The sequence below is a fragment of the Heterocephalus glaber genome, unplaced genomic scaffold (genome assembly GCF_053883595.1).
Source record: "Heterocephalus glaber isolate CG9 unplaced genomic scaffold, H.glaber_assembly_v1.0 deba00001897, whole genome shotgun sequence".
Lineage (NCBI taxonomy): Eukaryota > Metazoa > Chordata > Mammalia > Rodentia > Bathyergidae > Heterocephalus > Heterocephalus glaber.
In genome coordinates this window covers 36670-52627 of record NW_028258514.1, presented here as the reverse complement: position 1 = coordinate 52627, position 15958 = coordinate 36670, and the positions used below count along the sequence as shown (strand labels likewise).

Genomic DNA, 15958 nt, shown 5'->3' with positions numbered 1-15958 from the left:
AGTGTTGACTTGGTATCCAGCTATGTGACTGAATTTGGTTATTAAATCTAAGTCTTTTGGTGGTTTCGGGGCTCTTCTATGTAGAGCATCATGTCATCTGCAAATAATGATAATCTAACTTCTTCCTTTCCTATCCTTTGTTTCTTTCTCTTGTCTGATGGTTGTGGCTAGTGTTTGCGGAATTATATTGAACCAGAGTGGTGGCAGTGGACATCCTTGTCTTGTTCCTGATTTTAGTGTGAAAGTTTTCAGGTTTTGTCCATTTAGTATGATGTTGACTGTTGGTTTGTTGTAGATGGCTTTTATCAGATTGAGATAAAGACCAACTCTACCCATTTTCTGTAGGGTTTTTATCATGAACGGGTGTTGGACCTGGTCAAACGCTTTTTCTGCATCTATTGAGCGGATCATATAGTTTTTGACCTTGCCTCTGTTAATATGGTGTATTACATTTACTGATTTGCGTATGTTGAAGCACCCCTGCATCACTAGGATGAATCCTACTTGGTCATGGTGTATGATCTTCTTGATGATTTGCTTGCTGCATTCTGTTGGCCAGTATCTCATTGAGGATTTCTTGGTTTCCGTTCATTAGGCAGAGTGGCCTGCAGTTCTTTTTTTCGTCGGATCCTTCTTTGGTTTTAGTATCAGGGTCATGCTTGCTTCCAGGAATGAATTTGGGAATACAGCTTCCCTTTTAGTTTCATTCAAGAGTTTCAGAAGTAGTGGCACTAGGTCTTCACTAAATTTCTTGTGGAATTCAGCAGTGCATTTTACAGAGCAAGGCCTGGGCTTTTCTTTGTTGGTAGGGTTTTTAAATTATCTCTTCAATTTCATTGATACTGGTTTATTTAGAATTGTTACATCTTCTTGATTCAGCTTTGGTAATTCATGTGTATCTAGGAATCTCTCCATTCTATGTTTTCCATTTTATTACAACACAGGTTTTTGAAGTAGGTATTGATGATGATCTTCTGGATTTCTGTGGATCTTTTCACCCCTAATTGTGTGAATTTGAGGGTTTTCTTTTTATGAGATCGGCTGGGGGTTGCCAATTTTATCAGTCTTTCAAAGAAGCAAATCTTCTATCATTGATTCTTTGAATTGTTTTCTTGGTCTCCACTGCATTAATTTCTGCTCTTATATTTATAATTTCCTCCCTTATAGGAACTTTGGGCTTGACTTGCCCTTTTTCTAGAAGCTTGAGGTTCAACATTAGGTTGTATTTTTTTGAGCTCTTAATATTTAGCTGATGTGGGAATTACTGCTATAAATTTCCCTCCTAAGACTGTCTTCATTTCATCTCATAAGTTCCAGTATGTTGTATTGGCATTATTGTTTAATTGTAGAAACCGTGTGATTTCTTCTTTAATTTCATCTGTGACTCATTGGTTGTTCCATGTGTTTATGAAGTTCTTGTAGTTTCTTTTGCCAATGATTTCTAATTTTATTTCACTGTGGTCTGATAATATGCATGGGATAATTTCAGTTTTTTTGGATTTACTTAAGCATGTTCTGTGAGCTAGTATGTGGTCTAGTTTGGAGAATGTCCCATGTACAGCTGAAAATGTGTATTCTGATGTTGTGGGGTGGAACACTCTGTAGACATCTACTAAGTCCATTTGTTCAAAAGTTTGCTTTAGTTCTGATATTTATTTGTGATTTGTGTGTGTGTGTGTGTGTGTGTGTGTGTGTCTAGTTGATCTATTTGTGACAGTGGAGTATTGAGGTCCTCCATTACAGTTGTGTTAGTGCTTATTTGATTTTTTATGTCCATTAATATTTGTTTTATATAGTTGGGTGTGCTGGTATTTGATGCATATGTATTTGCGATCCTTATCTCTTTCTATTGAATTGTCCCTTTCCAAAGATGTAATGACCTTCTTTGTCTCTCTTAATAACTCTTGCCTTAAAATCCACTTTGTCTGCAAATAGACTAGCTACCCCTGTTGTTTTTTTTTTTTCCAGGTTCCTGTCACATGGAGTATTACTTTCCATCCTTTCACTTTAAGAACTTGTTTTTTAATTCTGTTTCTTCTATGCAGCCTATTGTTGGATCTTCTCTTTTTTGTACCAGGGATGGAACTCTGGACCTAGCACTTGTGAGGGAGGCATGGTGCCCCTGAGCTAAATCCCCGGCCCTGGATCTTCTTGATCCATTGTGCCATGCTGTTTCTTTTGATTATCTCTCTTTAGTATGTCCATGGGAATATTTTGGAAGGTCCTTCAGATCATTTTGAAGTGCTTGTTTGGTGGTCATGAATTTCTTCAGGTGTTCTTTGCCATGGAAGTATCTTATTTCTCCATCAATTTTGAAAGATAGTTTTGCAGGGTACATCAATCTTCATTGGAGGTTGTTTTCTTTCAGGGCTTGAATTACTTTAAGATCTCTTTGACTTGAGGTTTTATGTTGAGAAGTTTGCTATGATTCTGATGGGCTTTCCTTTATAGGTGATTTGTTTCTTCTCTCTAACAGTTTTTAATATTCAGTTCTTGTGTTGAATTTCTGGAATCATGACTATGATATACCTTAGTGTACTTTTTTTTATCATGACTAATTGGAGTTCTATATGCCTCAGTTATATACGTCAAATTATTTTTCCATGCTTAGGAAGTTTTCTGCCATTACTTCTGTTAACAGGTTTTTTTATGTTGTTTGTGCTGTCTACTGTTTTTTCATTGACTGATCAAGCTTATGTTATTCTCCTTTGCATCACCTAGCAGCTGTTGGGTTGATTTTTCATGGTCCTTTGCTATTTTCAAGAAATCTTTATTTTCATGATTGCTGAACTGCAGTCTTGTCTTCTACATTTGATATTCTGACCTCACATGGGCGCACTGTGCTGCATGTACATTCAGTGAAATTTTTAATCTCCTGGACATCTGTTTGAATCTGTTTCATGGATTCCATTTCTTTCCTATGTTGGGGGTTCATGGTTTCCATCATTTTCTTAAGCTTCTCTATTTTTTTGTTAATCTGTATCTGCTCTAGAGTCACCAACCATATCTTTTTATAATAGTTACCATCTCTAGATATCTGAAAGATAATTTCTGATTTGATGTTTTTCTAGAGCCTCATTCATCTCCTTTGTTACTTCCGCCGTGGGTGGCTTTTTTATTGTTTCGCTCACTGCTCCCTGGGTTTGCCTTTGGTGAGCTGGAAGTCTGGGGTTGCATCGTGCTAGTCTTCTTATTTCTTTGTTTTCATTTAATTCCTGGGTTGATGCTTATCCATTGCTTATGGCAGGTAGCTTTATTGGTAGTACTTAGAACCCTTAAGAAATGACTACTTCTCAGCGACGTCTTCCAGGTGTAGCTGCCTTTTGGGTTCATAACCTATCGAAGTATGAAAATGTAATGTGTTGAATTATGGAGTGGTTAAATAGAGCTAGTTAAGTGCATTACGTCGCAGTTATTTTTTGTGATGAGAGCACAGTATCCCCCCTTCGTACTTCTTAGCAATAACAATATATCATCAACTATAGCCCCCCTTGCTGTACAGTAGATCTCTTGAACTTACTCTTGTATAAATGTAATTGTGTATCCTCTGACCAATATTTCCCCAACTTTCCCAGTAGCCACTATTGCAGTCTCAACTTGAAAGATCCACTTTTTTAGATTCCACCTAGGAGTGAGTTCATGCGGTGATTGTCCTTCTGTCCCTGGCTTATTTTCCTTAACGGAATGATCTCCAGGTCCGTGTATGGTCTCAGAGATGACAGGGTTTCATTCTCTTTATGGCTGAATAGTACCCTACTTTGTGTGTATACTGTATTTTCTTTATCCATTTGTCCATCAAGAGACTCAGGCTGAGTCCATACCTTGACTGTTGTGAATAGTGCTGCAGTCGACAAGGGTGTGCAGGTGTCTCGTCCCATACTGGCTTTTTATCTTTTGGATACGTACCTACTAGTAGGAATGCTGGGTCACATGGACGTTCTATTTTGTGATGTGTAAGGAACCTCCCTGCAGTTTGCCACAACAGTTGTGTTACTATGCATTCCCACTAACCAGGTCCAGGGTTTCCATTTTCTCCATATTCATTCTGTAGATTGTTTTTTTCCTTTCTGTTGTTTCCTTCACTATCCAGCAGCTTTTAAATTTGATAGAGTCCCATTTGTTTATTTTTGCTTTTGTTTCTGTGCTTTTGAGATGATATAGAAATAGCAACAACAACAGCAAAAAAGGAATCATTACCCAGAGCAATGCGTCAGCGCTTCCCTCCTATATTTTCTTCCAGTGGTTTCACAGTTTTGGGTTTTACATTCAAGTCTTTAATCTGTTTGAGTTGTTGTTTGTTTTTTAGATGATGAGAGTAAGGATCTAATTTCATTCTTCTGCATGTAGATATCGAGTTTTCCAGTTCATTTATTGACGTGATTGTCCTTTCTCCATTGTGTGTTCTTGGCACCTTGGTTGAAAATTGGCGGGCTGTAGAGGTTTGGTTTGTTTCTAGGCTTTCTGTTGTGTTCCATTTGTTCGTGTCTGTTTTTATGCCAGTACCATGCACTCTTGGTAACTGTGACTTTGTAGTATAATCAGAAGTTAGGTAGTGTGATACCTTTTCTGTCCTTTCTACTCAGGACTGCTTTGACTACTTAGGATTTTCTGGAGTTTCCATATAAATTTTAGAATCATTTTTTTTTTCTTTCTGTGAACAGGAATATTGTTGGCTTTGATGAGGATTACACTGACTATTTAGATCACTTTGCATAGTGGAAACGTTTTAGCTATCCCGTTGCTTATAGTCTATGAACATAGGGTATCTTTGCATTTCTTCATGTCTTCAATTTCTTTCATCAATGTTTTATACTTTTAAGTGTAGAGATCTTTCACTTCTTGGTTTATTCCTATTTTATTGTAGCCATTATAAATGGGTTTTTTCCTTTCCTTTCAAAAAGCTTGCTGTTATTATATAGAAAAAACTTCACTGAAACATACTTTTTGTATGTTGATTTTATCCTGAAACTTTATTAAATGTATTAGTTCTGATAGTTTTTTGGTGGAGTTTGGGATTTTCTGTATATAAAACCGTGTTGTCTGCAAACAAGGGCGGTTTAATTTCCTTTTCAGTTTAGATGCCCTTTATTTCTTTCTCTTGCATAATTCCTCTGGCTAGGCCTTTCAGTACATGTTGAGTAGAAGTGAGAAGTGGGCAACCTTGTCTTGCTCCAGTTCTTATCAAAAGAAATGTCAGTTTTTACCCATTAAGTGTGATGTTAGCTGTGATTTTGTCATGTATGGCCTTTGCTGTGTTCGGGCACATTCCCTCTATGCCTGATTTCTTCGTGGGTTTCATCATGAGGGAACATTGAATTCTGTGCAGCGCTTGTTCTGCATCCGTTGCAATGAACATCTAGTTTTTGTTCTTCATTGTGTTACCGTGTCGTGTTCGTTGATGTGTATATTTTGAACCATCCTTGCATCCTTGTGTCTTACTTGATCATGGTTGATGGTTTTGATACGGTTTTAATATGGTGCTGAATTTGGTTTGCTAGTATTTTGTTGAGGATTTTTATATCTGTTTATCTGGGATGTTAGCCAGTGTTCTTTTTTGTCATGTTCTCGTCTGGTTTTGGCATCGAGTTAGTGTGAGTTTGGAAGTATTGCCTCTTCCACTTTCTGGAAGGGCTTGAGGAGGTGGCGTTGGATCTAAATATTTGGCAGAGTTCACCTGTGAAGGCATCAGGTAGGTCATAGACTTTGCTTTGGTGGGAGACCTCTTATGAGTGATTTAATCAGTATTTTTATTGGTCTGTTCAGATTTCCTACTCCTAAGTCAATCTTGATAGGTTTTGGTTTTTTTGGTTTTTGTTTTTGTTTTTTGAGACAGGGTTTCAGTATGTAGTCCAGGTGGGCCTTGAACTTGCAGCAGTCCTCCTGCCTCAGCGTCCGGAGTGCTGTGATTACAGGTGTGTGTCACCAGGCCTGACAGTCTGGGGGATTTTTGGTACCAGGGATGGAACTCAGGACCTTGTGCTTGCAAGGCAGGCGGTGGCACCACTGAGCTACATCCCCAGCCCAGGCCTGACAATCTTGATAGTTTTAGGACTCCAGGATTTCTTCTAGGTTGTCTAGTTTGTTGGACTACAATTGTTAGTGCTTTATGATCTTTGTATTTCTCTGCTGTTGTAATGTCTCTTATTTAAAAATCATGTCTGATTTTATTTTGTCTTAAATTTAGCTAAAGATGGATTTATTTGCTTTATCTTTTTAAAAAGCTAAGTGTTTGTTTCAATGATTTCTTGTATTTTTCTAGATCCTCTTCATTTGTTTTTGCCCTGGTCTTTAGGGTTTCCTTCCTTCTACTAATATTGGGCATAGGTCTTTCCTTTTCTAGTTTCTTGAGGTGCAAAGTTGGGCATTTAAGGTTTTTCTTTTTAGTGTGCATTCCCTCCTAGAACTGCTTTTGCTAAATGTCCTAGGTTTGGGGAGGCGAGAATTCTACCACTGAACCACCAGTGCGAGCTTTCTCCTAGGTTGTCGTATGTTGTGATTCCGATTTTATTTGTTTCAGATCTTTTAAATTTCCTTTTAATTTCTTCAGTGGCCGGTTGGTTGTTCAGGAACATGTTAAATTCGTGAATTTCCAGATGCACTTCCTGTTACTGCTTGCTACTTATATACCATTGTATTCAGAAAAGATACTAAGTATGATTTCAGTCCTTTGTTAAGACTTATTTTGAGGCCTACTGAATGATGGTTGCTGAAGAATGTTCTGTGTACAGTTGAAGAACGTGTATGTGTGTGTATCTATACACACACGCATATGGATTCTGTTGATGTCGGGTGGCATGTTCCTCATGCATGTCTGTTCGGTCCATTTGGCCTGCGTAGTTCAGGTCCAGTGCTTCCTTCTTGATGTTCGTTCTGTGTGTTGCTGCAAGAAGGGTGTTAAAATCCTCTGCTGCTGTTACAGTGCTGAAGTCTGTCCTTTCAGGTCTACTCATGTTTGTTCTGTGTACATAGTGTTCTGACGCGTGGTGCGTGTACATCTATAAACATATATAGTATCTACAGTTCTTACGTCCTCTTGCTGAACTGACCCCTTTGCTGTTCTGTAATGTTCTTTTTACAGTTTTTGTTTTAAAGTCTTACCTGATAGAAGCGTAGTGACTCCTACTGTTGTTTTGTAGTGAGTATGTTTTCCATCCCTTCAAGTTTTGCGCTGTGTGTGTCCTTGAGTGAAGTGAGTCTCTTGTGGGCTGCGTGTACAGCAGGTCCTTGACCTGGGATGGTTTGACTTAAGATTTTCTGTCTTTACAGTGGTGCCAGCGGTACACTTGCAGCAGGAACTGTACTTGAGGTTTAGGATTTGGGTCTTTGCCCGGCCACCGATGTGTGGTGTGATCCTCTTTTGCAGGGCTCCTGTGGCTGTGGGAAGAGTTGGAACTTCTGTATTACACTCCTTGGTTTCAGACACCCAGGGCACAAGTGCAGGTGGGCAGAGGTGGGGATCTGCAAGGGAGAAGAGGAGCTCAGCGTGGGCCACACTGGTCCTTTCTGCAGGCTTCTGAGCCTGAACTAATAGCAAGATCCTGTCTCAAAGAACGAAAGCATTTCTGGTCATTATTTTCTGCAGTTCAGATTACTTGAATGGAAGAGCAAATGACTCTCCATTCCCGACCTTACTTGAAGATTCCTCCTCCTCCAAATGCTATGCCTTGTGCTGATCCATGTACTTTGCAGTTCCTCATCTGCTTTACATGGCGTCGACTCTAGGATGGAGAGAGCTACTAACCTATTTCCCACATAAGCGCATTCTCTTTGGCTCGTTAAGCCGAGCAGGAGGGTGGTTCAGCTCTCTAGAGGCTCTGGGACGGGCCTGTTGCATTGGAGGAAAGTTGGTGCAGGTATACGCAAGGATCTTCCTGGGAAGGAGGATCAACGGCTTCCATGCACTTCTCACAGGAATCCAGGGTCCAAAGCAAGTACTGAAGTGGTCTTTAAGGTTTTTATTTTAATTAGAACACGTTTGCAGTGCGCAGTGATCACACTCATCATGGGGAGTTGATTCTGGACACGACACATCTTAATCATTTTATCACCCCCTCTTCTCCTCCTGCTCCTCCTCCTCCTCCTTCCATTCTCGGTCCCCTTCTCATTTACAAAATGTCTATTTTCCTGTGACTTACTATGTATCTTTTATTTTGCTCTTTATTTATACTTCGCATCTCCTATAAGAGAAACCATGTGATAGTTATGCTTGTGTGCCTGATTTATATCATTGAATATTATGGTCTTAAGGTGCATCCATTTTTCTACAAGGCTCAACACTTATCCTTTGTTACAGCAGAGTAGTACTCCATTGTCGGTAAATACCATTGTCTTTATTCATTCATCTGTTACTGGACGTACAGGGCACTTCTAAGATCTAGCTCTATAAGTTGTGCTGCTATAAATACGGATTTGCATGTATCACTGTAGTATGACGTCTTTTTTTCTCTTCTGGAAGATCCCTACAGGGGTAATAACTGGGTTGAATGGAATTTCTATTTTTAGCTCTTTGAGGAATCTCTTTGATTTCCATAGTGGTCGTACTAGTTTACATTCCCACCAACAGTGCAGAAACCCCACATACATACACAGTCTCTCCAGCATTTGTTATTATTTGATTTCCTGATGATGGTCATTCTTTCTGGAGTAAAATGGAATCTCAGTGTTGTTTTAATTTGCATTTCTCTAGTGGCTAGAGATGTCGAACATTGTTTCACGTAGTATTTGTACTTTTTCTGAGAAGTATCTATTCACTTTAGTTGCCCATTTTTGATTTGGGCTTTTATTGAGGGGATGTAATTTTTTTTTTAAGTTCTTTATGTGTTCTAGACATTAGTCCTCTGAGAAGTAGTTGGCAAGAATTTTTTCCCATTCTGTAAGTTGTTTCCTTTGCTGTGAAAAAGCTTTTTAAATTTGATATAATCCCATTTGTTGATTCTTGATGTTATTTCTTGTGCAGCTGTGGTTTTGTTCAGGAAGTCTTTGCCTATGCCTGTATCTTTAAGAGTTGCTTTTTTTTTTCTTTTTTTGGTAGAAGGGATTGAACTCGGGTCCTTGAGCTTGGGGCAAATCCACTGAACTAAATCCCCAGCCCTACCTTTAAGAGTTTTACCTATGTTATGTTCCAGCAGATTAAGTGTTTCTGTTTGAATATTTAGGTCATTGATCCCTTTGATTTTATTTTGGTGCATGGTGATAAGGATCTAGATTCAATCTTCAGCCTATGGATAGCCAGTTTTCTCAGCGCACTGTTTGTTAAGGTGGCTGTCTTCATTCCATTGTATGTTTTTTGCCCCTTTGTCAAAAATCAGATAGCTGAATATGCTTGGGGTTGTTTCTGCATCTTCTATTCTGTTGCGCTGATCCGATCCACAAGGCTGTGTTTGTGCCAGTACCATGCTGTTTTTAACACTGTAGATTTGCAGTATAACTTGAAATCCAGGATTTTGATGGCGTGTGCTTTGCTCTTGTTGCACAGGATTGATTTTGCTCCTCTGGGTCTCTTCTGGTTTCATATGAATTTTAGGAATGTTTTCTCTACAGAATGTGATTGGTATTTTAATGGGAACCTGCATCCAGTCTATATATCAGTTTTGAAAGTATGGCCATTTTGACAATACTGGTTTTCCCTAGTGAGGAACAGGGTGTATCTTTCCATTTTCTGATGTCCTTCTAGATCTCTTTTTTCATAGTGCTCTAGCTTTTATTACAGAGGCTTTCAGTTTGCTAGGTTGATTCTTAGATATGTACTTATTCTGGAAGCTATTTGTGAATGGTGTTATTTTGTAATTCTTTTTTGGGGGGTTCATTACTGGTGCGCATGAATGCTATTGATTTTTTGTGTGTTTTTTATCCTGCTACTTTGCTGAATTTGTTTATTAGTTCTAGGAGTCTTTTGGGTCTGCTATTTATTTATTTATTTATTTATTTATTTATTTATTTATTTGGCATCGGGGATCGAACTCAGGACCTTGCGCTTGCAAGGCAAGCATGGCACCACTGAGCTACATCCCCGACCCCTGGGTCTGCTTCTTAAAGGGTCATGTTGTCTGTGAATGAGAATAGTTGGCTTCTTCCCAGACCCTTGAACTACAACTTGCATTCTGGGCTACGGAAGTAGCTCAGCGATAAAGCATTCTTTAGCATGTACGAGGCCCTGGGTTCCTTCCCCTGCGTGGGAGAGAAAAAGACTTGGCTTTCACTGCTCTTCGACTACTCTGTTATTTTATCAGACGCACTTCTGCTTGAGCCACGGTCTGCAGTAAAACCTTATTAAAATGTCACTGACTGGGTGTGGAAGTTTTTTTGCTATTTCCAGTCTTTTAAGCAATTATTTTAAAAATTACACATACATGAAATCTAAGTTCAGTACCACTTTTGACAATACAAGGAGTTAAAATTCTTTTACCCTAAGCTACCCCTGAATTTATATAGTGTTTTTCAGTGTTTTATTATGTCACAAAATAGGATGTTATTAGTTCATGTGGATAATATTAGCTTTGGTTTATTTGTATCTTCACCAGTTTCTTTGATCACCAGTCTTGTACTGTAGCACTTCTTTTTAGGATTGTTTTTTCCTTTAAACACGTACATCCATTTGAGATTTCTTTAGTTAAGGACTATGGACAGAAAAGGTCTCTAGTTTTTAGATTATTTATTTGGAAACGTTTTTATTTTGCCCTCCTGATTTTGAACGATAGGATTGTCTCTTATGTAAAAGCAGTTAATTTGTTATTTTGTTTTGGCGTTTTGAAGACACTACCCCATTTGCCGGCTTCCTGGTTATTCTTGAGGACTTGTCTGTAGATGCGGTTACAGTACAGGCAATCTCTCTTTTGTCTGGGTTTTTTCTTAAATTCTTTTATTGGTACGTTTTAAGTATACAGTACGTTTACATTTGTCATTGGGTGCTTGCACCTGTACATGATGTATCTTGGTTCTTATTTTTTTCCCCATTACCTGTCCTCCCTTCACCCTTCCACCCTTCCCAATTTACGTAGATTTCGTTTCCATTTTTTTTTCTTTTCTCATAATTTTTCCTTTCCCCTTCCCCTCCTACCACCTGTATACCTTGGGACCTTTTTTCGTATTTCAAATTATCAGTTATTCATTTTAATCATCTTAACCCTTGTTTACACTATCAGTTTCTCCCACTAGAGAAACTTTGGTATTTACATGTGTGTCCTATTTATTTCACTGAAGAGGATGGCCTCGGTATGCATCTATTTAGCTGTAAAGGTCTCTAGTTTCTCGTTCTTTATGGCTGAGTAGTACTCCATTTTATTAAAAAGAAACCTGTCAGTGGTTGTTTTTGAGGTCGTCTCTTGGACTTTGATGTTCTGGAGTTTTACGCGGTATATTTTGCATTAACATTATTTTCACAAATACATTTGGTATATGTCGTGCTTCTTTTGTGGATTTGTGCTCTATTGGGTGTAAAACACTCTTGGCCATTGTCTGTAAGTACTGTTTCATCGGGAATTCCAAGTAGGTGGGAATCGGACCTTCTCATTCTGTCTTGTCTCTTATGTTCCCATTTCCATCTCTTTGTTTTTCATTTTTTAGTTTATTCTCTTTTCTAGCCATATATGAAAGTTGTTGATCTGTTTCATTTTCTTTTTATGAGATATGGTCTAGATAGGTCCTTGACTCTAGCTCAAGTTCAAATGAACTGTGTGTAATCTGCTAGATTTACCCAATTTACCTGATGATGTTGAACATACAAATATAGTATGAACTAGATAGACTTCCTGGGGACTTTTTATGAAAATGGATCAAGTGATCCTCCATCTCCTCCTCCACCTCCTCCTCCGTCTCCTCCTCCATCTCCTCCTGCATCTCCTCCTCCTCCTCCTCCTCCATCTCCTCCTCCATCTTCTCCTCCATCTCATCCTCCACCTCCTCCATCTCCTCCTGAATCTCCTCCTCCTCCTCCTCCTCCTCCATCTCCTCCTGAATCTCCTCCTCCTCCTCCTCCTCCATCTCCTCCTGAATCTCCTCCTCCATCTCCTCCTGAATCTCCTCCTCTTCCATCTCCCCCTCCATCTCTTCCTCCATTTCCTCCTCCATCTCCTCCTCCTCCTCCATCTCCTCCTCCATCTCCTCCTCCATCTCCTCCTCCTCCATCTCCCCCTCCTCCTCCTCCTTCTCCTCCTCCATCTCCTCCTCCATTTCCTCCTCCTCCATCTCCTCCTCCATCTCCTCCTCCATCTCCTCCTCCATCTGCTCCTCTTCCATCACCTCTTGTGAAAGACTTTATTCTTGGAGCTGCTTTGGTTTACAGAAGTCCTGGGTGGGAGTGAGGAGCTCCCATGAAGCAGGAAATAGTGAGGACCCGGCACAGATGAGTCTTTAACACAAAGATAGGAGGAAAAGGCGCCTTTTAATGATGGTGGCTGCTCAGCAAGTGACTCCAGTGGGACTCGGGAGCCCCGGATAGAAGTTTGCTGTTCCTCCTCACCCTCGTTTTACATCTATGAGGCCGAATTCCACTGGAGTTCCCACGAATACAGCTAGCAGGATTTGCCCAGAGCAGAGTGGCAGGGTGGGCAGAGGGCAGAGCAAAGAGCTGTGTGGTGACAGATGCCAGAGTCATCATGGTAACTCAGCACATTGCACAAAGAGCACAGTCCCCCGCTGGCCCACAGCTGCCCAGGTCCAGGAGGGCCGTCTGTGCTCCCCTGCAGCCCCTCTCCTGCCCTCACCTCTCTGTAATCTGCCTGTCAGGTCGGTCTGGGCTGAGCCCTATCCAGCTGCCCTGGGCTGGGCCCGAGGCCCCTGATGGAGGTGCCCCACCCTGTCACCCTCCTGCCCACAGCCCCCGTGGCCCTGGGTTCTCCCCCAGACAGCTGCCCTTTCCAGACGTCCCCGCATGGGCTCCAGCCTGGTCGCAGCCACCCTGGGACCGAAGAGAGGATGAGCACTTTGGCCCTGGGATCCCGACCCGGCCCTGCGGAGGTGGGGGGGGGGAGCAGCCCTGCTGTCCCCGTGTGGGTGGCGAAGCGGGGAGACCAGGCAGTGCATTGACAGTGGGGTAGCGGGTTTATCAGTCTTTCCCCTGTACGTTTCCACAGAAACATAGGCACACACGGAGGACTCAAGTTTTGCTGTTTACCACGACCATGAGCAGTAAGGGAGCCGGGCCTGGTGGCGCACACCTGTCATCCCACCACTGTCAGGAGGCTGAGGCACGAGGATCGCCAGCCTGGGCGACACAGCGCTGCTCCTGGCCACTCTCGCAGGTCCACGCACGGCCGCTGACCAACTCCAACAGGGCCGTCCTTTGGGTGGAAGGCGCCTGGCTTAGCAGGAAGGAGTGTGGGGGAGTCGTTTGTGCGTCTCCAGTAGAGAAGCAAGCACCTGCTGGGTGAGACCCACGCCCTCTGGCTGTCTCTCTCCCCCCCGCACCTGTCCCCCTGTCTCCCTTCTCCCCTGGGTGTGAGAGCAGCAGGAGTCCTGCCGTCTGGGCACAGGCCTGCCCAGGTTTTGTCCGCTGCCCTGGCCGGGCAGGCAGAGGCAGGCAGAGGCTTTGCTATTAGAGGTCTCTCCTTTGTCTGGCGCCTCCCTGGCCGCCCAGCCCTGGGAATGCACAAAGCCCTGGGCTCTGGCCTGATCACCTCATTAGCACCTCTTTCGGTCTTGCCTGAGGGGAAGCTGCCTCAGGCTCAGCCACCCTGGCCGTGACTGCTCCCTCTGGGGGTTCTGGAAAATGGGCCTGCCCAAGGCCCAGGGCTGCAGGCAGGGACACACATTTCCCAGAGGCCTGAGCTTGGGGATTCCGGCCCGCCAGGCTGCGAGGGTCCCACCCTGCGCTGAGTCCCTGGGCCACCGCGGGTCCCCAGCTCCCTCCGGGTCCCCTGCTCTGCACACCTGTGGTGCTCCGTGGCCCCGCTGGACGGAGCCGGCCTGACTCTGGCCTCCAGGGAATAAGTGAGACAGAAGACGCAGAATCTCTCTGTGACTCTGGGCTGGATTGTTTCTGGTCCCGGGCATCCACGCAGGGCCTCAGGCTTGGCAGGCAGGCGCTGCGCCCCTGAGCTAGTTCCCCGGCCCAGGACTTTTTTAAACGTGGGTTTGCTGTACTTTTTCCAGTCCCCAGTGCCAGAGACTGACAGGCACCGTTCCGGTTGGGGGCTTCCTGCCTGCACGCTGCACCCTGCGCTCTGCACCCCGGGGACGCTGGCCTCCCTGCCCCTTTGCTGCCCCGGCCCGGCCTCCCAGACACGGCTGCGATATTGACTTCCTGGGCCTCCCCTCGGTCCGGTCCCGCTGGAGCTTTGCTCGGGGCCACACTGTGGGCGCCCAGCACTGCCCAGCACCTGCCCTCCCGGGAGCGGACGGCCCAGGGCGCAGACTCGCGGTGACCTCGCGCCTCGTGCGTGTGACCTCGCGCCTCGTGCGTCGTCGCCTCCCCGGTGCACCCGTGTGAAGGACGCGCTTTCTAGACTTTGGAGCCTGTGGTTTCCGTCCCTTCCGTGCGGCCCGACCCTCTTCCCGGGCGTCATTTCTGGTGCCACTGCTGTCCCGTGCCGCGCGTCTCCCCTTCACGCTGGATTTCATGGGAACGCGTGAGAGCCCTGGGGTGGGTGGAGGATCCCTGCGGTGAGGTCCCCCGCTGACAGCCGCGTGACCCGTGCTCCAGGACGGGGCCACCCCGACCAGAACCAACGGCTCATTTTAGGGAGCTGTGTTGCTGGACCAGAGGGCCTGGGGCCAACGCAGCCCGGCCTTGGGGCCTGGGGAGCCATGCTGATGGTCCGGAGGATGACTGCATTTGAGTGCCTAGATTTTTTGCTTATTATTTTTTGAGACAGGGTCCTGCTATGTAGCCCAGGCTGGCCGCGAACTCGTGGCAGTCCTCCTGCCCCAACCTCCCAAGTGCCGGAATTACAGTCGTGCGCCACCGCGCCCGGACAGGACACATAGATTTTGGTCCATGAATAAATGTAGGCTGCTGTACAGGAAACAGTAAGACATCCCCTGAAAAACAAGCCCTGCTCTGTTTCTAGAGCAAAAAGTATTAGAAGACCAAGTCTTATTTCCAGGGAAATGCGGTATTAGCAAACGCGGGTATCGGGGGCCGGGGATTTAGCTCAGTGGTGCCAGTGCAAGGTGCTGAGTTCGATCCCCGGTATCAGAAGAAGAAAAGAAAGCAGACACCGTGGATCTCGGGATGGGCACTGCTGTCAGTGGGCCTGCCTGGCCCCCACACCCCTCTGCCTGAGCACAGCGGCCTCACTGCACCCCAGCTCAGGCCCTAGTTAAGGGTCCCCCTTGCCTGTCTGCGTCTGTCCAGGTGTTGTGCGTGGTGCTGGCCTTCGGAGGGGAGCAGGCCTGGCGCCCCTCCTGCACACGTGTTAGTCCTCATGGTGCCGGCCTCCCTGTCCCCTGCCTGTACGTGGGTCTGAACCTTGCCTGGTCTCATGTCAAACAGTGGCCCCCAGAGCCTCCTCCTCACCCCCATGCAGGACATGTGGCCCCCAGCTCCGGCCCTTCCTACTGCGCTGGGCCCCTGCGGTGGCCGGTGTCCCCGGGCCCCCAGCTGCTGATCCTCCTCCATGCTGTCCTGGCCCACGGCTTCCAGCCCCCGGCTGGCCTGAGGCCCGCCATGTACTATTGATGGCTTTTTAAATGTCTTTCAAGAAATAGCTTATCTTCAGGACTTCACATTGTCCCAAACAACTGTTTGTTTGGTTTGTATTTATTTACTTATTTTTTTATTTATTACTTATTTTCTTTGGTATTGGGGATCGAACTCGGGACCCCGTGCTTTCAAAAAACCACTGAGAACCACTGAGCTAAATCCCCAGCCCCTGTTTTTATTAGTTTTCAGCAGAGTCTCACTGTGCAGTTCAGGCTGGCCTTGAATTCACCGGGATCCTCCTGCTTCAACCTCCCAAGTGCTGGGATGACAGACTTGCACTACCACGCCTGGCCTCAAACAAGTGAAATGTACAGAAAT

At 44.3% G+C, this 15958-nt stretch overlaps 1 protein-coding gene across 1 annotated transcript in view; it reads left to right on the top strand.

Annotated features, from left to right (window-relative positions):
- Positions 1-15958, top strand: part of LOC147820460 (uncharacterized) — a 38563-nt gene that overhangs the window by 4195 nt on the left and 18410 nt on the right. The window contains exon 2 of the mRNA XM_087204194.1: positions 13071-13363. Within this exon, the coding sequence (XP_087060320.1) occupies positions 13119-13363 (245 nt within the window). The 5' untranslated portion in view covers positions 13071-13118. The remainder of the gene's footprint in view (positions 1-13070; positions 13364-15958) is intronic.